The sequence below is a fragment of the Falco peregrinus genome, chromosome 5 (assembly GCF_023634155.1).
Source record: "Falco peregrinus isolate bFalPer1 chromosome 5, bFalPer1.pri, whole genome shotgun sequence".
Taxonomy (NCBI): domain Eukaryota; kingdom Metazoa; phylum Chordata; class Aves; order Falconiformes; family Falconidae; genus Falco; species Falco peregrinus.
Window position 1 is genome coordinate 63,503,075 of NC_073725.1, and position 25,893 is coordinate 63,528,967.

At 52.7% G+C, this 25,893-nt stretch overlaps 2 protein-coding genes across 3 annotated transcripts in view; both read left to right on the forward strand.

The window, feature by feature from the left end:
• KLHL18 (kelch like family member 18) overlaps positions 1–21,769 on the forward strand; it is a 29,280-nt gene extending 7,511 nt beyond the window's left edge. The window contains exons 2-10 of one of the 2 annotated variants that reach the window (XM_055806881.1): positions 7,202–7,332; positions 7,524–7,664; positions 9,930–10,128; positions 12,198–12,358; positions 12,652–12,788; positions 13,893–14,130; positions 16,389–16,493; positions 16,823–16,934; positions 18,610–21,769. In XM_055806881.1, coding sequence (XP_055662856.1) covers positions 7,202–7,332; positions 7,524–7,664; positions 9,930–10,128; positions 12,198–12,358; positions 12,652–12,788; positions 13,893–14,130; positions 16,389–16,493; positions 16,823–16,934; positions 18,610–18,996 — 1,611 coding nt within the window. In that variant the 3' untranslated portion in view covers positions 18,997–21,769. The remainder of the gene's footprint in view (positions 1–7,201; positions 7,333–7,523; positions 7,665–9,929; positions 10,129–12,197; positions 12,359–12,651; positions 12,789–13,892; positions 14,131–16,388; positions 16,494–16,822; positions 16,935–18,609) is intronic. The other variant, XM_055806882.1, reaches the window with a different exon arrangement.
• Positions 21,770–23,602: 1,833 nt separating this feature from the next.
• On the forward strand, positions 23,603–25,721 carry CAMP (cathelicidin antimicrobial peptide). The gene is made up of 4 exons (XM_005229571.3): positions 23,603–23,797; positions 24,632–24,739; positions 24,834–24,917; positions 25,578–25,721. Exons 1-4 carry the CDS (start codon positions 23,624–23,626, stop codon positions 25,686–25,688), a joined length of 477 nt encoding a protein of 158 aa, XP_005229628.2. The 5' UTR covers positions 23,603–23,623; the 3' UTR covers positions 25,689–25,721.
• Positions 25,722–25,893: the final 172 nt, after the last annotated feature.

Here is a 25,893-nt window from a genome sequence, read left to right on the forward strand (position 1 = left end):
GTATTCCGCTATTTTCTGTCTAGCAAAACTTCACTGTGATGGCTTGGACACTAGCTTAGTTTCTGCTGCATCCTCTCTGTGACTTGCATGACAGCGTCACGTCAGGAAAGATGCTCTTTGGCTTGGGTTTGGGGTTTTTTTGTTTTCTTTTGAGAAGATCTTTGCAGGAGAGAGCTTGAGAGACTTCTCAGCTGTGCAGAGTAATGATGTCGTGAAAACAATAGATGCCTGTATTACACCTACACCATTTTTCTATGGAGAAAGCTTCATCGTACCCTGGAACTTGTTAACATTTTGTGGGAGTGTAAGGGAAAGCATGCCTTTTGTTAGCCAGTTAGAGAACGTTTTGAAAGGGAATTTTGTGGTCAGAAAAGACACTTTGCCAGCAGTGGTGCTGTTTGTGTTTCTGGTAAACAGTATATTTTGCTATGAAAGAAAGGCACCTAAAATTATTTATTATGAAATTGCACATCCTTGCATAAAGGGGGTAATATTCTGGAAGATGAGATGTTTTGCTCAGGCTTTGAAAGGGGTGGCAGTCCTGCCTGAAGGAGTTATACGCAAGCGTCTTCCCAGTGAGCTTGCTGATGTGGAGTTCCTGGCGTATTTCTCTTTTCAGTGCTTGTATAAATAGCTACTTCTGGCTTAGTGTTGTGAATATGATTGAGTTTGTGATGATTTAATTTGTGCTTGGAGACAGTCCTGAACTCCAGGCTCAAAAAGCAGAAGATAAATGCACTGATTTGTGTTTAACTCAAAAGGAGCACCTGATTTCCCTAACATCACAGGTATTGCCACGGAACAGTCTGTTCTTGCAAACAAGAACTTCCACCTCCAGCTGAAAGCTGAAATCCCCAACCGAGGCTCTGGTTTAGACACACATCCCACAGAGCGAGGGAGGCCAAACACTGAGCGACATCCCAGCTTACAGAGATTTCTTAACAGCTTCCCCCAGGACGTTAGGTAGGCAATAAAATCCTGCTGCCAGCAGGGAGCTCTCGGGGTTGGACGCATCCTGCACTTTGGACACCTCGGTCCTGGGGGGTATGCAACAGTATATAAATATAAAATAAAAAGGAAGATCATTGGAGACAATTCTCGAATACGGATGGAAAGGGCAGCTGGTTCCAAAGGCTGCGTGGCCAAGTGCGAGCTGCTCTGTAAAATTGTAACAGGAATGGAGCAGACCATCTTTGCTGGCTGCACTTAATGAGGACAAAAATGGGTTTTTTCTCAATCAGACGAAGCTTTTTATATATATAATTTTAAAATTTTTTTTGTTCTTCTGGTACTTCTGGAATTAGCAGGCAGGGCTGTGATGGATTTTGGGTGAGGGGGAACCTGTCAGCTGTAGGGTGGAATGATACCAAGAAAAGCCTGAGCTCTTTCACTTTCATATTAGACTTGTGGACTGTAGCATGACTCCATCAGGTGTAGGAAAGCATATTTATTTGGCTATAAGGAAAGGAAATCATTTGGCTCTGGAGATAGGAGGCAGTTTTTGAAACAGAAGATGCAAGGATGAATCAAGGGGACATAATGCTGTGTGCTCATCCTCAGAAGTATTTTTCATCTTCTACAGGAAAAACAGGTATTGTCCTTTGCCTGCAGCAAGAAATTTAGTTGTTCCTTTGGGACTTGCCATTAAGTGCTGATGGTATGAGCATAATGAGAGCTTCTAGACCAGATATCCCAATTTATAAATCTCCCCGAGGGCCCTCTATCATTACAGGAGCAAGTTTTAGAGAGGAGGAATAAAAAAAGGAATTGCAGGTTTTGTCTTGTCCAGTACCTGGAAATAGTTTCCATTCAGCTGTTGGCGATCACTGCGTCAACCAGCTCTTTGCTGATGCAGCTCTGTGGATCTCGCTGCTGACAGGAGCCAGTCCCAGTCCTCTCCCTTCCCCTGCTATGACAGCAGAAAATTATTCCTTTTTTTCCCCAGCTTATTTCTGTTTTATTGCCCTGAACAGCAAGGCCAGGTAGGTGCTAGCACCGCGCAAGGGAAGCAGTTGTGAACAGCCTGGCTTCTCCTGTGCTGTCCAGCTGCTCCCCACGCATTGACAGGGACCGAGCTGAGGCAGGAGGCTGAGCCCTGCCTGGGGAGCTGAGGCTTCTCCCTGCAGGTAACCAAAACAAACTCTGGTTAGTTCAAACCCTGCCTTGCCGGTGCAGGGTCATCCCCAGCACAGTTAATCTGTTACATGGGGCATTCCCCAAGGTAAAATCCATTCCTTGACAAAGGGCAAGTGCTGAGGGAGCGATCCTGTCCCTTTCAGCTGCTCGGAGCTGGAAGGGTGGTGCCACCAGACACAAAGTATTTCATCCCTGTGATGATACAGCTCTCATTAACACGTCGGGGGTCTTGCTGAATGACTATAAATGATTGCTTTTGCAATAACCAGGCGTATTTATATATAATGAGGCTGTTTGGTGGCAGCCCATTGTGGGTTGAGATCATGGCGATGCATCCCTGAAACTGGAGCGCAGTGGGAAACTTCAGCTCTGCACAGACTCTTGGACAGTGCTAAAATCTGTTGTATTGAGGCTTGGAGCATAAAGTATCTCTTCTGGTTTGATCCCTTTGTGCCTTGCCTTGGGAGGAACGTGGGCAGTGGTGATGCATTTTAATATATGTATCCATGAGAGAGGCAAGGTCAAAAAAAGGCTTGTGCTGCAAGCAGGAGGCAGAGGTCTGGAGCTCTAGCACTGAATTCCTTGGAAGAAAAAGGGCAGGTGGGTCAGACAGTATTTGGCCGGCTTGGCGGTGATGTTACTGGTGGCTCTCTACATGCCACCGTCTTTCACTGCTGCCCAGAGAGCAACAGCGTGATGGCACGTAGAAAAACAAAGCACTGATGGACCTTGTGCTTGAGGGAGAGGGAAGCATGAGCAGTACTGGCAAGCTGTTTGAGAGCTGAGAAATCCTGGGGCACAGACTGGGCAGATCTCGGTGACTGAAACTGGTGAATTTAACCATGGTGTAGATGGCTATCTGACCCACAGATCCATTTAAAAACTACATTTACTTTAAAAATAAACTTCAAGCTGGTGTTGTGTTTGTATTTCACAGTTATTTGCCAAAACAGAGGGCTTTTTCTCATTGTTGGCTAACAGTAGAACCTTGGTGTTTTGAATAAACACAGCCTTGCTGTTGAAATTGGTATTGGCTTTAGTTATAAAGTTAACTTTGGTTATAACTAAAGGATTGCTATATGCATTTGAAGCAGGTGTATCATTTTAATGGGTGCCTATTCAATCTTAATACGACTTTCTATTTTTAAAAAGTGAAGGGACATTTGAATAGCTGTGATTTTTGGCAGATTGTGTTTGGGTGGAAATTAAATTCAGCTGAATTGTTTTTCTTGCACATTCAACCACATTGTATACTGCCCAAATAGGAGCCCTCATCCAAACTTGTCTTGCAGTTAAGAGATATATTAAGTCAAAGGGTTGCAGCTGGACTGACTTGTTCCAGGCACCACAATGTCTTTCAAAATTTTAGAGATATGAGGCCTTTTTCTTCCACTTTGTTTCGGGCCAGAGAAATAGTGAAAGCTAAAATGGAGCTTTCCTGTGTTTTGGGGCATTTGAGACACCCAGGGAAGGGGTTTTCCTGCAGAAGCTGGGTGCTCCTGGTCAGTGACTGCAGTCTTCTGCCTTCTAGTTGAAAACATTTTCAGCAAAAAATAACCCTGCTGTTTTAAAGAAGACTGGCATCGCGCATGACAGAAATAGCCTGGGGTTTTTAATTAGCCCTTTGCCCTTGACCAAGGAACAGACCTCTCTTGTGCTGCAGGCTTCATCTGTGGGCATGTATTTCTTGCTTTAGCAGCAGTATCTGTCCCCCAGCTCTGAAATGATGCTGGGAACACTTAGACCTTCCTCTGCATGTGGCAGTGAGGAGCTGGGGAACTAACAAGGAAAGGCCAGGTCCTGCTGCTGGGCTGCTGGAGCCATCCTGCTGCTTCCACCAGGTCTGTATGAGATGTCCCCAGCTGGCCAGCGCTGTGTGTGATGCGGGAGAGGTACAGCATTAAGGTATGTAGATAATGAGACCCATTTAATTAGCTTCACTGGTGTTTACTCGTCCCATCAGTGGGCTGGGCCAGGAGCAGCTGCAGGCACGGCTGGTGGAGTGGCTTCATCCATGGAGCGGCTTCATCCACGGGGTAGGAATGGGCTGGGAAGCACCAGAGCTTGCCAAGCAGGTCTGGTGCTTCTGAGCCTCGGGGCTGGAACGTGGACAGGCTGAGCAGTGAGTTAGTCATCGTCATCAACCAGGTTGCGGCTGGTCATATATAAACCTTTCCCCCGTGAGAAGTCTCAAACGAAGAGCTTCAGTGCCCAAATCTCCTTATTTACCTATCTTAATCCTGTATCTCTTGTGCTTCCCTCATAAGCAGCACCTTGGTCAGTCATTTACACGGAGAGATGAACAGAAGCAGAGTTTTTCGTGCGCATGTGCGCTCCACTTGGCATTGGCCCCGCAGAGTAAGGAAATGAAAACACTGCAGCCACGGACACAGAGAGGTTTTGTCAGCTTTCAGGGGTGTGCAGGTTCTTGAATCGCTTCCTTCTTCTTACAGGCTTTTCTCATTAAACTCGGTGTATTTATAATAACTTAAATCTCTTGTGTTGGAGAGGTCAGGCCAGAGTTTGCACTGGCTTACAAGAGGCTGTGTAAAGTCAGGGTAAGGAGCCCAGCTATGTATACGTTCATTACTTAAACGGGACTAGGGCTTGTGGCCTTGAGCTCAGTCCCCTCTTTGACTGTGGGCTCTTTTGCGAGTCCTGACAGTCTCAACTCCTTCTGCCAGAGATTCCCTGGCCTGCTGTGTGCATGCAAGGAAGCTGCTGTTGATTTTACACGTAGAGGCGAGCGCAGGTTGTGCCTGTACTGTGGTCCAGCACTTGCTGTAGCACTGGTAAAGCTGCCATCTTAATTTCCATGCTTGTCCTTACTGGCTTGCCACTATAAAATATCCATCCTCTTGGTTTTGTTACCTTATTCTTTTCTGCTTCTTCCCTCTCTCTCCTGGAACATAATCTTAGCCCTTGTCTGCCAAGCAAGCCCTCTTATTCCTGCCTTTATCTCCATCATGGTCTGGCTCCTGCTCAGCTGTCTTGGGAGCTCGTCTCCTGCTCAGCACCAGCACAGGAGGGCAGGAGGTGGAGGTGAAGCATGAGAGAAATTAATGACTGAGCAGGGAAGGGAACAGAGCAGCAGAATATTTGCTGGTATTTGTGGCACAGCTCTCAAATCTTGGAGCCTCTGGGACATTTTACACATGGGTTTGGGTTAGTAGAAGAGATTGATGCTGACCTTTCCCCAACCTGAGCTCACAAGTGACTGTACAAGTATATACATGAGGGTTGTTTTTTTTTCCCATAAGTTGTAGTAGTCCATACCATTTCACTTGCTGCTTTTGTTCTGGGCATTGGGGACATGGCAAAATCCAGGACAGCAGGGTTTGTGCAGGGTAATCCAGGCACAGGGAACAGCATGGGCAGGGCTTCAGGCACACCTACGCTGACCAGTGCAGAGACAAGGCTCTCCAAAAGTGGTCCTGCCATTGCCAGGCTGGAGCAAGTCTTGGAAGCAGTTTGACTAGATATTTGCAGCAATATTTTAAATTGGGAAGCTTGGGCAGAGCAGACTTGACTCTGCACCTGAGGCATGCAGTGCCAGGAGCTGACCACATGTTAAATGTTTGTGAGTCCCAGTCATCGTGCAGGCGGGCACGCACAGCGAGCAGCTGGGTGGTCAAGCTGGGTTTGAAAAAATCTTTTAACAGCATTTGTGGCAGTTGAGTATGCTTTTGTTTTAAAAGGAAAAAAAATCCTGCTTGCTTATGTATCTTTTTGTAGTGCCCAATTCCTCCTTGTCTTTTCTTCGTTTTCTAGCCCCCTCTCCCTTGCCATGTGTCAGGAATTTTGCTTTCTAAACTCCCAGCCATTTGTATTTACTGGGTGTGAGAGCTCTGGGCCTAGACAGAGAGGCAAGGCACTTTTGGGAACTGCAAAAACCCTGAACACAAACATTTTTGTTAATAAGCTGCCTAGACATGAAAGAGTGATGAAGGTTTTTGAAGGGAAGTGTAGAAGAGAAGGGTTTCTTGGATGACCTGGCAAGTAGAGGACCTGCTGTGCCAGCTTGTTTGTCCTAGCAAAACAAAAGTCAAATGAGAAAATCTTGCTGAAGTGGGGAAAAAAAGGCAGTTCCACACAAGTTTGGATGGGCATAGACTGGTGTGAGTCAGGTTAGACTGGAAATTAAGGTGGGGGGAAAGCTTTGAACCAACAGAGAGAGGTCATCAGAGCAAAGACCTGTGTAACTCAGAAGAGGACAAAATATTGTGTAGTGTCTGCAGCTGGGAGATGTGAAATCGGAGATGCAAGAAGCCCCTGCCAAGCCTTGCTCCATATGGATCAGGAATGCTCTTCAGAGGATACAAATGGGAGCAGGTACAGCACAGCTGGTGAAAGTGAGCCTGCAGAGATTTAAAGATGAGCCATATGATCCTTTGGGTTATAGTGAAGGGGACTGGCTGTGAGCGTAAGCTGAAGGTATGTGACGGGTGCCGAGAAGAAGCAGGAATTTAACCTGTAAGCTGGTCATTGGCTCAGAGGCCAAGCTAGGGAAGAGGGAACGGGCAGCTGTGTCACCCAGATTTTAGCTCTGAAGAAATATCGGAACCTGGGACTGGCGTTGAGCCTTCACGGCTGTGCGCGTGGCATCCTGGGATCAGGCAGGTGATGTGGGATCGGTGATTGCCAGCGGTTAGCTGAAGCAATGTGAAGCAGGGCTGCAGGGAGGATTCCCCGCACCAAACTGCTGGGAGAAGCAGATCTGGGTTTGGAACCTGTGTGTGCAGTTTAATACCGAGTTGATTTGTGTAAACATGTGGTTCTGTGGACCTGGCTGTTCTCTGTGAACAATCTGCCCACTCTTGGGTTGTAACACTGTTTTACCTTTGCCCGGTTGACCATTTGTGGCTGCTTATGAGGCTTGAAAACTGGATTCAAAAGTTTGACTTTGAGACAGGCTGCTGTCCTGTTTGCAAATGGGAATTGTCCAACTTTTAGCCCTCGGTTACCGCTGGGCTGGCAGAGCTGTGCCACAGTGAATTATCTGGACTCTACAGTCAGCAGTGAATGGTGCTGATCTTTCCTCCTTCCCTTGTTCTCTCCTTTTTAGGTAGGAGACCATAAATTCAGCGCTCACCGGATTGTTCTGGCAGCTTCTATCCCATACTTCCATGCCATGTTCACCAATGACATGATGGAGTGCAAGCAGGATGAGATTGTCATGCAGGGGATGGATCCCAGGTAACGTCCCACAGCACAGGAGCAGGGATATCCAGAGGGACCGTGAGCGCTCTGCAGGCCTTGGTGTTGTGCATGCAAGGCTTGAAAGCCTACCCTCTGTGTGAATGGCATTAGAAAAAAATTTTCTGTTAGTAGGGTCCCATGCTAGCTTGAATTCAGTGGATTTTCTGCCCTTTCTCCCCCTTTTTTAGTGCGCTTGAGGCTCTGATCAACTTTGCCTACAACGGTCACCTGGCCATAGATCAGCAGAACGTCCAGTCCCTGCTGATGGGGGCAAGTTTCCTTCAGCTGCAGAACATCAAAGATGCTTGCTGTACTTTCCTCAGAGAGAGGTGAGGCGCTGTCTTTTGGCTGAGCTTACTGCTCCTCAACAGCAGCAAAGTTTTAGTCATCTGTGTCAGGCTTGGGAGGATGTGGGATGTCTCCTGCCAGCATGGTGAGGAGGGCTGCGTCTCCCGAGGCTCACCATTCTCATTGCATATGAAATAACTTCTCTGGCTTGTGAGATGCTACAGCTGGAACACAACAAAAGGCCTTGGCCAGCCGTGGGAATTAATACCTAGAGGAAAACAGCACGGACATTTCAGTTTTTAAGAGTTAGCTAGCCAGTTACCCATCACAGTGGTTGGTGTGTGACTGTCTCTACCACTAACGAACCCATCCTCGCAGTAATTACCCTTCCTGCTGCTGCATGTGGAAGAGGGGAGAAACAAAGAGGCTCAGCCAAGGAGCTGGACAGGAAGCTGTGGCAGACCCATAAATTGGTCCCAGGTTTTTCAGTTCCCTCACTGGTGTTTGCCTGCAAGACTCTTCCAGCAGCATGATCTGGAAACTGAAAAACTGGGCTATCCTTTGGAAACGTACCACACGCGTTTTCAGATCATGCCAGGGAGTCTTATGTGTTTAGTTTCCCCAGCCTGACTTCTCTGCAGCTGTTCAGTGCATTCCATGGTGTGATATTAAACACATCTACCAAATAAATGGAACATCTCAGCCACTTACTTTTCTTAACTTCTCAATAGAGGTATCTTAAAATCATGGGCTGGGAACTAAAAAATGTTTTTCCTCTGTGTTTAAGATGCCTCAGTTTTCCATCCTCCTTGCATCCTGAGTTTCTGCAGTTTAAAATTATGTAAGATGACAGAGCGTTCATTTTTCTTGCAAAAACATTTTATTTGAGGTACTGGATATGACACCAAGCCAGGAAGAGATGGGTTGCATTGATTTTTTGAGTCCCTGCTAGCTTGAGGTGGTTGTACCTGTGTGTAGATTAAGCAAGGTGATTTGGTTTCTCAAATTTAGCAGCCACAGTTCTCCCAGATCTACCAGGAGCAACTAGGTGTCCTTGGTGAAGACCTGGATTTGAGGGCTCAGCTGTCACTTTGGTTAATGACAAGAAAATTAGTGGACTCTGACCGTCCTGAAGAGCTGGAACCTGCACGCTGAGCTCTTTCTTAAATAGAATGAAGATACAGGATATTTTTAGGCACCTGTGCACAGACAGGTCCATAGTACTGTAACTAAGTCCCATGTGAGCCCTGAGAGTCATCTTCTTGAGAAAGTAATCTTCCCCCCCCCCCCCCCGCAGTGCTATGTATTTGCTCGTACCACAGTGTAGGGCAGTAACTGAGGGCATTCCCCCCCAAAGCAGACACAAGCGGTGTCATGTCCTCACGTGCATCTGGATGCCCCTGTCAACAGCTGGGCCTCATTTTTGCAGACCATTAGACACTGAAACCATCATTTTCCCCACACAGGTGGCGTTTAGTTAAGCATCTGATGATTTGTGCCTCAAAATAAGACAGCTATCAGCTGCTGGAATGGTGACATGCCTGTACTGGGCAGGGCTCCTTGTCTGGGCAGGAGTGTCCAGGACATGTAGGCGTTTCTGTAGAGCACACGGCTGTAATGAGTACATCTTCTCCAGCTTCTTTTGTGCCACTGAGCAGCTTTACACAGTAGCTTTGGCTGTGCCAGAGGGGCTGGGATCTGGAGTGGTGCTTCTCACTGTCTAACCTCCAACTGCAAAAGCAGCTTTGGTGATAAAGCCTCCTTAATCGCAGGAAATGGCTTTATGAAGCTGTAACAGATGCTGCTCTGTAATACTTGGAAAAGATGTAAGATGAAAAACAGATGTGTGACTGGTATTTGTGCGATGCGCTTGAATCCAGCTTTGTCCAACATTGGAGTGATTTTTTTTTAAAAAAAAAAAAAGTGCTAGATGCACAGCCCAGGCACACCAAGATGTGGGAGGGAGGGATTGCTGTGCAGAGCCTCCCGTATCGCCTCAACTGACAGCCTGCAGCCTTCACACAGAGCCAGCTGAGTCTGTCCAGTGGCTCCTTGGCAGATCTGAGGTGACGTTTTTAAGTTGTGGTTTCCATCCTTTGGCTCTGCTGTGGATTCACCTTCAGATCTCTGTGTAGATATGTTCATCAGGGAGCTGGAACCTGCCATCGTTGAAGAGGACACAGTATGGCTTTTGCTGCTTCGTGTATCCTCAGAGGCTTGCATTGCTTCACTGAACCCGTTTGTAATTCTTCCTATCCTTCCATTAAACTGTTGTTATGTTGCTCTCCTCTTCCCCCCTTTCCCAGGCTTCACCCGAAGAACTGTCTGGGAGTGCGGCAGTTTGCAGAGACCATGATGTGTGCGGTGCTCTATGACGCTGCCAACAGCTTCATTCATCAGCACTTTGTGGAGGTATCCATGTCCGAAGAGTTCCTGGCACTGCCTTTTGAAGACGTCCTAGAGCTTGTTTCTAGGGACGAGCTCAATGTGAAGTCTGAAGAGCAGGTGTGTATCTGGTGTAGGTGTCAGCCAAGGCAGTTTTTTCCTCAGAGGGTTTCTGGTTGCTTGGGAGTGGAATGGGATATGACCCTATTCCTGGTCTGGATGAAGCCGAGAAGGTGTGCTGGTGCAGTGGGGAGGTGCTAGGCAGAGCTGTGATGACTCCCTGAACCCCACTTGTCTGCGTTGTCAATGTTACCTTGTGCTGAGAAGTGCCCGTTAGAGTTTCTCAGACAATAGGTTGTGCAAAACATTGGTTTAAGGTGTTTTGATTCACCGGTGGAATCTGTTGGGCCCTGGTCCTGGGGAAGAGGGTCTGAGGGTGTTGGCAGGAGCAGGGAGCCCTTCCTCACAGGGCTCATGTTCAAGTCCAGAGGACTGCTTTTGAGGCATAAAGAATTTGCTGCAGCATTTTATAACAGATGTTCCACTGAAATTGTCATCACAATCCTCCTTTAGATTGGCTTGTTTCTAGGAAAAACCGGAAAGCAGGGCTGAACAGCTTTAGGGTGTTCCAGCAGCCTTGAGAATCCATCAGTGGTGGGCCGACAGTCTGCAGGAGAAACAGAGCCTGTCCCTGAGCCAGTAAATCTGTCCTGCTCTTTCTGAGGAAGTTACTAAGGAGGTGACAAACGAGAAGCAGACCTACAGCTATGTCCATGTAGGGAAAGAGAGTGCTTCATTAATCAGGCTGTCTGGAATGCCCCTGAAATGGGGAGTGGAACCTGCTTCACATTCCAGCTGCATTGCTATATCATACCACAAATTTGTCTCTTGATGTTTTTTCCAAGTGGCTTGTTTGTGGAGCAGGTAGGAGTGCAAAGGGTCTGTCCCTGGTGACATTTCCTCGTGCACTGGCATCTGCCAGCCCTCCGTCTTCGGAAATGGCAGTATTTCAGCGCAGTGCAGCTTATCTGTTCATCATAAAGCACCTTGTAGAGCAGTTGTGTTTTGGGGTTTCTTTAAGCTCACCCTGCTGCTGTTGCAGAAGTCCTTTTGCACTAAAGCCTCAGGAATGGTGATGTGGGAGACTCCGTATCTCCACAAAAGAACGACTTTGTAATTTTGTTCTAGTCCATGGTACTACTGGACTTTTCTCCACCACCACAGGCTGCAATAAGAGACCACCCAAAGCAGGTGTGTAATAGGGCAGCTGGCCTGTGAGGTGGTGGCCATGACCCCAGTGACCGGTTGGTTCTCCTGTGGCTTCTGGGAGATCGATACAGGTTTAAGATCTCCCCGAGCTGAACCTGTGAACAGAGGTGAGGCTGCAGCATGTAATGTTGGCCTTAGAGCGTGACCCCTGGTTGGTGCGGCTGCTGGGGACACTGTGCTCAGTGAGAGCTCTGCCTGGGGTGACAGTGACAGGGCTCAGATTTAGTCATCTGGATGTAGGCACAAGGGTGTGGAAGGACAACCTAGCTTGGGCTTTAACTGTGAGAGTCCTCTTAACCGAGAAGTACGTGTCTGCAATTAAACTAGTTGCCAGGCTCAGTCTGTAACCTGGAGTCCTCCAAAACACGGCGGGTGAACGGTGTTTTGAAGAGGTCTGTCTCTCCAGTGTCTGCGAAGGGAGCCTAGAGGGACCAGCTCATCTCTAGACATCTACTGTGTGGGCATCCAAAGTTAACTGATGGATCCCTCTCATCGAAACTGTCCTCTGGTTTTTCGTAGAGCAGCACCCTTCTCTTTTCTTCCCTGGTTTCCTGATTTTTGACACTAAACAAACAAGGTTTTGCATTCTGTCCCACCTTTCCCAGCTCCCTCCTCTCCCTGCAAACACTTGTACTAAACATCCCATCCCACAGGACAACAGATCAGTATTATGGCAGACTAAGCTGGAGGCAGAGGTAGCGATGCCAAAGCCAAGCCACCCAAGCATCACGCAACAGGAGAGCCTTCTGGTGCAACGTGGAGCATCCCTGTTCTGTCCTGAAATAGTGTGGCCTGAGATAGGGGAAGGTCATTGTCAATATGTGGTTTCTTCTCCATCAGACAACTGGCAGTAGTAGGAACTTGCAAAAAAACCCAAAATAATCCCAAAATTGTAACTTCCTATGCCTCTCTTCCGGCAGGTATTTGAAGCTGCGTTAGCTTGGATACGGTACGACCGAGACCAGAGAGAGTCATTCCTACCTGAGCTCCTGTCCAAGATCCGCCTGCCCCTTTGTCGGCCTCAGTTTCTCACTGACCGCGTGCAACAGGATGACCTGGTCCGCTGCTGCCACAAGTGCAGGTGAGGCTTGGACACGGGGTTAGAAACCACTGAGGAGAGGGTGGCCCTCAGTGGGGTTGAGGGAGCAGGGATGTGGTTTAGCAGTCTTGGAGACTGGATTTTTGCTCTGTCTACAGAAAGAGAGAATTTCAAAGCGCCCTCCTCAATTTTAACCTGGCAGCAAGGCCATGTTGCCTTCTAGAAGTGCTGGAAATAGTGGGGGGAAAGTCAGTTGCTTAAATCTGCATCTGACTTAAGACGGTCAGATTTCATCATATCAGCCAAGCTCTCTAATTATTTGGCTTTGGTTTCAGGGATCTAGTTGATGAGGCAAAAGATTATCACCTCATGCCAGAGCGCCGGCCACACCTCCCAGCGTTCAAAACCCGTCCTCGGTGCTGTACATCGATTGCAGGATTGATTTACGCTGTTGGAGGACTTAACTCAGCAGGTACCTTGCATATCCGCTCCCCGCAGAGGAGAGCAGTGTAGTTTTCATGATGGGATAGTGAACTTCCCTCATGGGAAGCATTGAGCAGTGTCTCCTCCTCTGTGCAGCACATGGACCCCTCTGACATGCTCAAGGTGGCTCTTCCCATAGTTTAATGTCTTCCAGCTAGGAATTCCGTCTAGTCAGGTTTATTTAGGTCGGTATTCTTGCATATCTTAAAGATATTTTGGAGATGGTATTCTTGCCCAATCGCAACAAGCAGAACTTGGAGGTATCTAGGTGATCACAGCCTGGCCGGGGCTGGAAGGGCCCCCTGGAGCCCCCCCAGCCCACCCCCCTGCTGAAGCAGCTCTCCCAGGGCAGGCTGCACAGAGCCGCGTCCCGGCGGGTTGGGATGGCTCCAGAGAAGGAGACCCCACAGCCTCTCCGGGCAGCCTGTGCCAGCGCCCGGCACCCTCCAGGGAAAGAAGTTTGTCCCCAGGTTCTGCAGGAGCTGCCTGTGGTGCAGCCTGTGCCCGCTGCCCCTTGTAACTGTCTGCTGGAGCCTCAAACAACCCGCTTAACCTGGGACGTGGGCTCTCACTAGCGGGTGCGTGCCGGGCACCTTCGAGTCATCCCGCTGGGATCCACCCCGCGGTCACGCAGGACAGGGCTGGTTTATCCTGCAGAGAAGCTGCGATCCCGGGAAGCAGCGACACCAACAGCTGTGCCGCTGCAGGGCTCTGCTGCCCCTGTGAGGCTGTGAGGCCCCACTTCCACAGCCTGGGACTTGGGGTTGGGTTCAGAGCAGGGGCGCCCTTTGACACGCTCCATAATCTTTTTGCGTTGTGGAGTGAGGTTTACGTGAATTTTTCAGAGCAGGCTCACTTTGCAGGTGAGTAGAGATGTGGCTGGGAAATGCCTCTGACTCGACTTTGATGTGGGAGCAGGGAGGCTGGGGTAGGATGTGTCAGAGAGATCCCCGATGTCTCCCTGGAGAAGAGCAGGCAAAGTCCTTGTGCAGACCCACCTTTGGCATCAGCACAGAACCCCTTGTGCACCTCTGCTACAGGCGGGCTTGCTAGAACGGTGTTTTATCAGGTCTCCCCCTTTTAATTTGAGTAGCAAATTTTTATGCAGGTGACTCGCTGAATGTGGTGGAAGTCTTTGATCCCATTGCCAACCGCTGGGAGAAGTGCCAGCCGATGACGACAGCCCGCAGCAGAGTCGGGGTAGCGGTGGTGAACGGACTGCTCTATGCCATTGGCGGCTACGACGGCCAGCTGAGGCTGAGCACCGTGGAGGTTTACAACCCAGAGATGGATTCCTGGTCCAAAGTGGAAAGTATGAACAGCAAGCGAAGGTAGGTGTGGCTTGCTCGGTGGGAAGGGGACCTTTGAAGCAGGAGGGGGCAGGGGGTGGGGAAGTGAAGTTGTAGGAAGGCTGGAGGCATTGGGCGGTGGTGGGTGCTGAACGAGAGGTTCATGTGTGGGGAAGGAGGCAAAGGAGAAGGAGGAGTGGAGCAGTATGGAAGCAGGTGGGGTTTGCTTGGCCACCTTTGGGGCACTCATGCTGATTCTGGGTACTGCTTGCCGGTAAGAGGGGAAAACTCAGCAGCCCAACAGTTCTGTCTGTGCATCACGGCACTGACAAGGAAAGCTGTTAATACCTTGGTAAGTGAAGTGCAGCTGAGCAGCGTGGGCTGTAAGCTACAGAGATGTTGATTTTCATAGAATCCTAGACTGGTTTGTGTCGGAAGGGGACGTAGACCCCCCAGTCCCACCCCTGCCACACGCAGGGCCCCCTTCCCCCAGCCCTGGTGGCTCCCAGCCCCATCCAGCCTGGCCGTGGGCACTGCCAGGGCTGGGGCACCCACAGCTGCTCTGGGCAGCCCGTGCCGGCGCCTCGCCGCCCTCACAGGGAAGGATTTCTCCCTCAGCTCTGATCTCCATCTGCCCTCTCTCAGCGCAAAGCCGTTCCCCCTTGTCCTGGCGCTGCAGGCCCTTGGGAAAAGCCCCTCCCCAGCTTCCTCGCCGGCCCCTTTGGCTGCTGGAAGGTGCTCCAGGGTCTCCAGGAGCCTTCCCTTCTCCGGGCTGAACAGCCCCAGCGCTCCCAGCCCGGCTGCACAGCAGAGGGGCTCCAGCTCCAACAGTTTTGGTGGTGTTGGGGAGTGAAATCAAACTAAAGAGTGGTAATTTTCTGCTGGTGAAGCCTGTAAGGGTTTGAACTGGAGTCCCAAAGGAGGTGGTCAGAGCCTTGTTTCTTCATATTGTGGTCCTAGATGGTAGGTTAAGCACTGGAGAGCACTGTGTAAGAAACTGCTGTCCTGCTAGGAATCAAATAAGTCATTTTACCATCACTGGCCAGTGCTGGCATCTTCTTTCCCTACCAGAAAGCATAAGAAGCACAGCTGGGAAGGAGAGTAGTATTTTTATCATTTAGGGAGTTAAGTTGACGTCTAAGCAGAAGGTGTCTGTGCTTGATGAACAGAGCTGCGCGGTTCCCGACCAGCCTCGAGACCACTTTGTGGTTGGGTTTGGGAGCTTGACCCTGCGTTACTTTGAAAACCACCTCTTACGTTGTGTGATCGTCCTGTCCTCCCCACCGCAACACAGTAGCTGCCTCCACATTTAAACATCTTCCTGGCATCCAGGGTTTCTGCTGCAGTTCTCTGCACTCGTACCCGGTCACTAAGAGCTGTCGAATTGTTCACTTTGCTGCAAGCTTTGCAGCACGTCTTTACCGCAGTGGTTTGTCTGGCTTGGGTTTTTTGTGGTCTGAGACGTTGATTGCTTGGGAAGAGCACACTGCAAGCGGCTGAGCACATGAAATCCTGGGCCCAAGGCTCCCATTTGTAGCAGAATAACTCAGGTTTTCCATAGCAGTGAGGTTCCTGGGAGCTTTTCCCACAGTGAGAGGCAGCTGCTTTTCCAGGATGGGGTTGTTCTGCCCTGAAGCCAGGCAGAACAGGTGTTGGATGCTCTTGTGCAGGGGAAGATGTCAGTTATTGCACAATCTGGTCAGCTCCAGCTGTGGTGCTGGGGTTTTACCGCTGAGGATCATGTTGCCAAGCTTTTATGAGAAGCTTTGACTACACTTTCAAGGTGGGATTCAAGCCTTTTGTCTGAAGCATCTCATTTGATAGCCTTTTTGAGTCAAATATGTGGCTTACAAGGTGCAATGACAGGGTCAGGCACCTTGGTTTAACAAGCCTCACGTTTGACGGCAGTTAACGCATCTCCTGAGCCTGTGGAGCAATGTCCATCACCAGTGTTATCTCTGACCAGCAGCAGTGGGGAAGCCCTTCATGGGAAGCCAGAATTGCTGGGATTTTCACCCATGATCTGGGTCAGAATCTCTCCCTGTGTTTTTTGTTTAGTTCCTTTGATCAGGAAAACGGGGTGTGCTTGTGCCACAAGCGTCGCTGGTGACCTGTGAGGCTCAGAGCTTGGGTGGGATTGAGCGGTTGAGCAGCCTGGAGGTGAAGCCGGGAAAAAGGAGGGGGCTGGGTGGGGTGGAGGGAGGCGATGGCAGGCAGCAGGCAAGGCAGGGTGTGCAGATGTACCGTGTGACATGTGGCAGCACCTGCAGCTGTCTCAGGGGGTCCTGCTTTTGTTACAGTGCAATGGGAACAGTGGTGCTGGATGGTCAGATCTATGTATGCGGTGGATACGACGGAAACTCGTCCCTCAACTCTGTGGAGTCCTATTCTCCAGAAACAAACAAGTAAGAGCTCTTCATGCCCTATGGATTATCCCTCTGTTTGCTGCTAGAGTAGTGCCTTGCTGTGGCACTGCCAGGTGTCCAGGCTGTAAAAGGAACATGGTGAACGATGCAGAAAAGCGTTTGTATCTTGACAGTGGAGCAGCATCTGTCTCTGCAGGAGTTTACCTGGATGCAAGCAAATGGAACCATGATTTAAATAAAACAGGCGGTGAAGGGAGGGCTACGGGCACCCAGTGCTAGAAAATGAGATACAGTTGAATAATGTGGGGGGGGTGGGGTGTGTGCTGTACCAGCAGAACCCTTGCTAACCTCTCCCCTTTCCTGGCAAGGTGGACAGTGGTGACCCCCATGAGCTCCAACCGCAGCGCTGCTGGCGTCACAGTCTTCGAGGGCCGAATCTACGTGTCGGGAGGGCACGACGGCCTGCAGATCTTCAACAGCGTAAGTCTGCAGGGTGCGGGTTCCTGCAAGCCTGGCACAGAAATAAGTCTACTGCTGGTAGCCAAAGGGTCGGGCTGGGGCTGGGAAGGCTCTGTGCCCTTTCCCTGTGCACCCAAAGTGCCGTAAGTGTTTGCACGACCAAATTCTGTCATTTCCAGGACCCTCCTTCTTGCTCAGGAAGAAATGAGCTAGCCAGGTACCCACTGGGAACTGGGCTGGAAGTGCTGCTCTTGTTCCCCAGTGCCAAAAGGATTGAGCTAGTGCATTTTGTTGTCTCCCAGTTTCCTTCACTTTCTAAATAATTTTATCGTTGCACCCCTGTCCCTTTTTGAGCTCTGAAGTATCCCAGATGTCAGGCTTTTCCCTCTGCTTTCTGTGCCTTTTCCATGGCTTCAGCTTTAGAAGCAGATTATCTTTGAAACAAGCTTCATAGCAGGCGGAGTTGGTACGAGGCCAGCTTGCCTTCTTCCACCTGTGTTTCAGTTTGCCTGTTCTCTAAAGAAAAACCTGATGTGGAACAGAAAAGACTCATTCATCTCCTCAGGAGTGGAAATGTGGGGAGCTGTATCTGAGCTGGGTCTGCTGCTAACACTCAGCTCTCAGAAATTTGTAGTAAAGGGTTTGTTGGGAGCAGTGAGAACTATTTCTGCCTTGCTCAGCAGATTGGGGCAGGCTGTTGTCTGCAGCCTGAAGTACCCCAGAGCCAAGAACTACAAATCTGCTTCTCCAAGCACATTCCTGAGCGTGCCAAGTTTGGAGCGGTGCTGGAGCCCTTGCAGAAGGGGTCCATCTAATGGTCTCTCCAGAAATGCAAGGGATGCAAAATGGTGGCTGGTTGTATTTTTTTTTACTGCTCCCCGCCACCCCTGCCAAGGTGCCAGATAACCCATCTACAAACCTACCGACAGGAGAATGCCAGCCTTTTCCAAAAGTGGCAGAGGTTACTGTGCAGAGGAAGGGGGGAAAATCCTGCCCTTTGCCACGGGTGCAAGATGTAGGCTTGAACTGCATCAGGAGCAGTGGTTGCCTGACATGAGAAACTAGAAAGTGTGAACTGTTACAGCTTAAATCTGATGCCTGGGCAGAGTGAGGCGCCTCACGTAAGGTTAGGGGACACTTAGGGAATTGCTAAGGACAGCTTAGACGTGCATCTCTTGGGTCTGAGAGAGCTTTGGCTGGTTCTGCCTTGGGGCATCATGTGTGCGTGAGGAAAATTAATACATTAGAATGAAGACAGAATCCTGTGGCAATTGAACTTTTAAGTGAAGGGTGTTCGATCCTTTTGGTGCTGAGGCTCAGATACCCATTTAAAACACCACGCAGAAGGTGATGAAAGGGGCAAGAGGTAGAGGGAGCATTTTCAAAGCTGCATTTGCCATGGTCTCTGAAGCATATCGGGTGGGGAGAGCAGTCTCTTTCCCCAAATTTGTCCACTCCAGCTTGACGGTGAGTCACTGGGCTGTCAGAGGGAGCAAGGTGAAATGCAGTGGCTGGTGGGATCCAGGATGTTAGAAAAGCTTAATAACAATACAAAATCTGAATGTGTGAAGCTGAGACACAAAGCCCGCATTCCCTGGCCAGCTTGCACTTGCATGTTGAAACATTCTGTGTGATCCGTGCCCCACGGTAGGTCCCGAGCAAGGGTCCTACCCTTGTGTGCTCTCTGTCACTGCAGGTAGAGTACTACAACCATCACACGGCCACCTGGCACCCGGTGGCCAGCATGCTCAACAAGCGCTGCCGCCATGGAGCCGCCTCGCTGGGCAGCAAGATGTTTGTCTGCGGAGGGTACGACGGGTCGGGCTTCCTCAGCATCGCTGAAGTGTACAGTTCCATGGCGGATCAGTGGTACCTGATCGTCCCCATGAACACCCGGAGGAGCCGCGTCTCCCTCGTTGCAAACTGTGGCCGTCTCTATGCAGTGGGGGGTTACGATGGACAGTCCAACCTCAGCTCAGTAGAAATGTACGACCCGGAGACAAACCGCTGGACGTTCATGGCCCCGATGGTGTGCCACGAGGGCGGGGTTGGCGTGGGCTGCATACCTCTCCTGACCATCTGAGAAGGAAGCGGTCGGCGGGGGGGGGGGGAGTGTCTTTTCAAGGACAGTACAGGGAGAGGGTTGAAGAGTGTTCTGTGCTGTGATACCCGCAGAGGTGTGTTTCTGGGTGCTCAAGTGTCATTCACAAACACACATGCACAGACAACTTGACAAAACAATCCCCACCCTTGCCTTCTTGGGCTGAGGCTCCCAAAAGATCAAACGTTTTGAAATATGGTGCATCTACAGACCTGCTCGCCTCCCTCTGCCACCCGTTAGCCACAGCTCCGAGCCAAGGCCAAGCGAATCCCTCCACTGGCTGTTGGTTTTCCAAACAGCCCTGCCGTCTGCTTTCCACTGCACCTTGGGGAAGTGCTGTTGTAGGCTGGGGGAGGAGGGCAGGCTGAATTGCGACATAAAAACGGCTGCTGTAATGACTTTGGAAATACAGCTGCATCTTCTGTCAGCAGCAAAATTACCCCAATACCCCCAGGGCTCGGTCAGCAGCGATGTTTGGGTGTCGTGGAGGCTTGCTGCTGGCCATGGGTGGCTCTCACCTGGTGTATTGAAACAAAAAACCCACCGACATCAGTTCTCAGACCCCATTCAGGCTCTGCGTTTTAAGGTGCTGCTTACACAAGACATCACTGGCTTCTCAAAGCAGAGCTGTGCTTTCTTCAGCTCGATGGGGAAAACTTCCCCACAAGAGCCGCATGATGGAGAAACTAGGAAGAGGAGATCTGGTCGGTTAAACCATTGAATCGTTTTAGCAAGCTTTGGAGGGGAAGGCTGAACGTTAAATGACACTAAGCAACAGTCTTAGGATTTCAAAATGGGAAATAGGCCAAGATGTTAGTTATGAAGATGTCCCTTAAATTAAATACTGAGATATTTTCAAAGTTGATGTTTAGGAGGCAGCTGGAGCAGAGGGGGCTAGGATCTTTCAGGAGGGGCAAAAAAATAGGTGTTGAATTTGTCAGCTCGGGCAGACCAAGCGCTGTGCTTGCACGAGGAGCTGCGGTGCCTGGGTGGGGGCAGAGGGACAGCTGCCCAAGCGGGGCCGCTTCGGGCAGGGAAATCCCCCATAGGGACGCAGGGTGAGCACCTCTGCAAAGGGCCGGCGGCATATCGCACGTTGGTGGGGCTGGTGCAGCTGTGGCATGGGCCAGATCCACACCCTTGGTCTTTCCTGGTTTGCTTTGCTGCAAAAGGTCTTTGCGGTAGGTTTTGTGCCAGGAAACTTCCTGTAGCAGGGCCGGAGCCGCTGCCTGGCGTGAAGCAGCACGGCAGCTCCCTGCCTGGGCACTCCTTGCCTGCATCAGCGCTTCTCTTGCCCGAGTACGAAACCCAACGGTGGGCAGGTGGGGGCAGGCTGCTGCTCCCCCACCTGCTCCAGCAGGACAAACTCAACACTAATCCCGCCAGCAGCAGCAAAGGGATGGGGATCTCACCCCCTGCCCTGCCCAGTCCCAGTGTTTTGGGGGGCTCGGAGCCTGTCCCTCCTGTCCCCTGCCTGGCTCTGAACTGGGAAGAGATGGATGTTCATCCCAGCCCCTAAATCCGGACCCCCCCAAACTTGTTCGTAACCTGACTCCCAGTGTCATTTGGGATTTTAACTTTGGCTGTATATGTGGATGTCTATATATTCAGGTACTATGTATATTTTAGGTATATATAATGAGTATATCTGGCTATAAATGTGATTTGTCAGTATATATCTTATTTCCTCCATGTACATCAGCTGCTGAGTTCACTGGAGGGGGAATTTATTTGGGGGTTCCATGCTGCTAAGACTCTATAAAAAGGAAAAAAAATAGCCAACCACCCACAAATACTGGGATTACAATTAAGTCTCTTTTTTGGGCTGTAAATTGCAGGAATAACTGAGCCGGCGCGGCAGTGTGGGCTTTGCAGAAGGGGCAGCCTCTGGCCTCGCGGGGCAGGACCACATGGTGTTCCTGTCTCTCTGCCAGTGTTCCCCAGCATCGAGTGCTGCTGCAGGGAGTCGTGTAGCTCATGCTCTTGTGGACCTGCCTCATCTCCCTCCCCACAGCATCTTCTCTTCCCCAGGACACGTCCTGATGGTCGCCGTGTGCAGAGGAGGCTTTGAGAAGCGTGGGGCTGCTCTCCTAGCATGCTGTTTGTCCCATCTCCCATCCCTTCTCCTTCCCAGCATCTCCCAGCCGGGGCTTTGTGTCTGTTAAGAACACAAATATTGGCTCAAACACACTAGAAAGTCTTTCTTGCAAAAGCCAGGGTGCGTTGATGACCCACAGGCTCCCAAGCTGATGCTCAGCAGCACAGTGGTCCCAGGGCACTCAGCCATGCTGCTTGGGCTCCCAGGGTTTTGTTCCACAGGGCTTTCTTTGCTTTTCTGTTGTGGAGGAACCAAAGATAAAGGGGAGCTCCTGGCCCTTCAGCAAGGCTGCAGCACCTCTGTCCCGGGCCCCAAAATGCTGGTGTTCGTAAGGGAACAGAAACATCCTGAATTTTGGGGAAAGAAGCCCTGGTCACCCAGGAAATTTAAACTGGGAGAGTGTAAGCCACTCTGTGCAACCCTCAGTAAATCCCTGTGTCCTCAAATTCAAGGAAACCCCCAAAATTTTGCAAAATGCATTAAGGATCCTCATCATGCCAGCATGTTTATGTGTCTGCAAACCACGCTGCACTCCCTGCCACGGCCCTCGAACCTGCTGTGCTGTTTCCCCCTGCAAACACCCCACCACGTCCCCACCCCGAAAGGGCACTTTTACTGCCACTTAACCCTTTTTATATTAAAGCCAAGAGAAATGTCTTCCCTGGCCAGCTGGTGCGGTGTCTTTGGGTGAGGTCGGGGGGGGGGGTTGTTCTGGGTGAGATGGCATGATCTCTGTCTGGGCACAGGGGTCAGCTCAGTCTAAGCTCTGAGCAGAGCGAGAGGATTTAAAAAAAAAAAAAAAAAAAAAAAAACTGTAAAGAAAAGGGAGAGGGCAGGGGGCTCCTGTTTTTTCTCTCTGTGGGAGCTGGGAGAATGTTCTTGCGGGACGTCGAGCATGGCTGGATGGATCCCAGGGGCATAAGTTGTACCATCTTGCCCTGAAATTGGGAGCAGACGAAGGGAAGGGGCCACTGAGGGGGATCTCAGCCTCACCGAGCCTCCAGCATCACCACCATCTCCGCCAGGTCCAGGCAAGCGCCTGCCACGGCGCCGTGCCAAGGAAAACACGGGCAAACCGATCCCCTCCCCATGGCGGTGGGGCCGCTGTTTATCCTGGAGGCGAAGCTGGCCGAGCTGGGGGCCCCGAGCCGAGCCGGAGCTGGTTCCCGAGCCGGAGCTGGTTCCCGAGCCGTCCCAAGGCTTCCCACGGCCACATGGCGCTGGTGCTGGGAGCCATGCTGCTGGCGGTGGGTGCCGCAGTCCCCCTGGGGCTGCCGGCTCCCCGTGACCTGGCTCGTTCGGTGCTGGAGACCCACGGGCAGGAGCTGAGGCTGCTCAAGCTGCTGGGAGTCACCAGGACGGTAGGACTGGGCGGTGCGGTGGGTGCAACTGGGTGCCCCCAGCTTGGGCACCCACCCTGGTGGGGACCCCTTTCCCCACCGGCGCTGGGAAGCCACCGACCACTCCATCCTTTTTCTCCCGGCAGACGTTTGACTGGGGCACCCATTTCAGCATCAACTTCACTGCCCGGCAGCCTGCCTGCCCCAAAAACCTCCCTGAGCAGCGCGGTGCCGGCTGCCGAGCCCGCCCGGGCAGGGTGAGTGTGGGACCGGGACCCCCCCAAACCACGGAGGGGGACAGAGAGGTGTCCCCAAGGTGCTCAGGGTTCATATGTCCCCCAGGTACAGCGATGCACGGCCCAGGTCTCTGTCTTCGCCTTCCTGCCCGACGTGCCGCTGTCGATGGTGGAGTGCAGCCGGGAGCCGGTGAGACCCCAGCACTGGGGTTGTGTCCCCCCCCTCAACACTTTGGGGATGTTCTTTGGTGGCAGGTGAAGCCCACCCTTATTTCTCCTATTAGCAGCCCGGTGGCAGCACCCAGCCCCACTCCCCTGGCACCCCGCGAGTCTTCAGCACCAACCCGGGTCAGCCATCATCATCATCATCATCCTTGCGGCCACCCCCACGTCCTCGGACCCCCATCGGCAAGTCCCTCCCAGGGACACCCCGCCACCCCTTGTCCCCAGCAGAGCTGGAATAAAGATATTTTGGGGTTGTATGTGTGCATCTGTCGGGGGGGAGTGACAAATTGGGGGGCTGGGGAGCCCCCCCCAGTGTTGGGCAACAGGGATGGGGCAAGCCAGGGGTTGCACAAGCCCAGGGGGCACCAACCCGCCACAGGCAATGCACCCCGATCTCTGTGGGTCCCTGCCGGGGGGGAGTGGGGATGGTCCCCACGGGGGGCCCACAGCCCCTCCATGCCCACCCAAAGGGCTGCAAGGGCTGGGGACACCTGGGGAGCAGGGCCGTGTCCCCGAGGGGGACCAGACGTGTCACCATCTGCAGGTGGAACATGCTCAGGGCCCCCCCAACCTGTGTTCCCCCACCCCAAAGAAAAAATCTCCACTCCATGGGCTGTTTGCAGAGGGGAGGAGCGGAGCCCCGGGGCGGGTTCCCCAACTGCCGGGGACAGAGGATAAAAAGGGACACAGGGGTAGCCGTGGGGACAAGGATGCTGAGCTCCTGGGTGCTGGTGCTGGTGATGCTGGGGGGGGCCTGTGCCCTCCCGGCCCCGTCCCCCCTGGCCTACACCCAGGCGCTGGCTCAGGCTGTTGACTCCTACAACCAGCGCCCCGAGGTGCAGAACGTCTTCAGGCTGCTCAGCGCCGACCCCGAGCCCGCCCCGGTGAGTGTCACCCATTCGTGACCCCCCCCCTCGTGACCCCCCACACTTGTGACCACCACCCCGCTCATGGACCCCCACTTGTGGTCCCCCACTCACGATACCTGGACTCAGGCTGCTCAGTGCCACCCACCAAGCCCACCCCAGTGAGTGTCACCACAACGCATGACCCCCCCAACCCACTCGTGACCCCCCCACTCAGGCTGCTCAGCGCCAAACCCAAGCCCACCCTGGTGAGTCGTGACCCACCCCCCACGATCCCCTCACTCCTGACCTCCCACCCAAACTGCTCAGTGCTGACCCCAAGCCTGCCCCATTGAGTGTCACCAGTTGTGATCACCCCCCTTCATGACGCCCCACTCATGTTCTCCCCCCACTTGTGACCCCCGCATTGTGATACCCCACTTTTGATCCCTTACTTCGGCTGCTCAGTGCCAGCCACCAAGCCCCCCCCAGGGAGTGACCCCCCATGCATGATCCCCCTGAATCTTGACCCCCCCACTTGTGATCCACCCCCCACTGGAGACCACCCCCCCCATGATCCCCATACTCCTGATCTCCCACCCAAACTGCACAGCGCCAACCCTGAGCCCGCCCGGGTAAGTACCACCCACCCATGATCTTCCCCACTTGTGCCCCCCACCCACTCGTCCCACCCACCCACTCGTGCCCCCCACTCACTCGTGTTCCCCACCCATGATCCCCACACTCCTGATCCCCCACCCTCACTGCTCAGCACTGACCCCAGGCTCACCCCTCGGAGTGCCACCCCCACGTCATCTCCCCCACTCCCAACTCCCACACACCCGTGCCCCCCACCCACTCGTGTCCCTGCAGGGGGTCGAGCTGAGTGTGCTGCGGGGGCTCAACTTCACCATAATGGAGACGGAGTGCACCGCCGGCACCCGGGTGAACCCCGACGACTGCGACTTCAAGGAGCATGGGGTCAGGATGGGGATGGGGATGGGAACACCCACCGGGGGGTCCTGGGGGTCCTCACTGGTGTCCCTGGGGTGACTCTGGGTGTCCCCTCTTCCAGGTCATCAAGGAGTGCTCGGGGCCGGTGCAGTTCCTGCAGAGCTCCCCTGAGATCGACCTGCACTGCAGCGATGCCTCCTCCAACGTGAGTGGGGGGCCAGCACCCACCCCCGCACCCACTGACCCGGATGGGGGCACCCATGGGTGGGGCATTGGGTCTTGGTGTCCTTCCTCCTGCCCCACAGCTCAGGGTCCGCTGTCCCCAAAAGAGACACCACCCCAATGGCTCCAGCCCGCGGGTGGTGGAGGGTGGGATAGGGGGTCCTGGGGCACCCGCAGGGTGCTGGGTGCCGGATGCTGGGTCCTGGGCAGGGTGCTGGGTGTGGGGACATGGGTGTGGGGTGCTGGGTGTGGATCCTAGGTGGGGTGCGGGGTGTGAATCTTGGGTGCAGGGTCCTGATGGTGGGGTGTGCAGGGTGCCAGGTGCTGGGCACAGGATCTCAGGTGCCAGGTGTGGGGTGATGGGTGCGGGGTCCTGGGCAGGGTCCTGGGTGTGGGGACCTGGGTGCAGGGTGCTGGGTGCAGGGTGCTGAGCAGGGTCCTGAGTGCAGACATGTGAGTAGGGTCCTGGGTACAGGATTTTGGGTACCATGTCCCACGTGTGGGGTGCTGGGTGCTGGGTGAGGCGACCTGAGTGCAGGGTGCTGGGTGCTGGGTGCAGGGTCCCAGGTGCGGGGCCCACAGGTGGGGTGCTGGGTGCCAGGGAGCCCCCCTGACCCCAGTGACCCCGCTGTCCCCTCGGCAGCCGGTGCTCATCCAGCGGGGCCGCTTTGGGCGCTTCCTGAGCAGGATCCGGCGCTTTCGGCCCCGGATCAGCTTCGACGTCCACGCCAGGGGCAGCATCCACCTGGGCTGACCCAATAAAGGGGCCACTGCGGCCGCTGCATGAGCCGGGCTCCTCACTGCCTCCCGCGCGCGGCACGGGGAAACTGAGGCACACAGGGCTCCTCTCCCCACACCAGCCCCACGCGCGGTCCTCACCTGGGGGTAAATGGCTTGGCCTGGAGCCACACACGTCCCACCCTACATCCCCCCCATGGCACCATCCTCCCCACAGCATC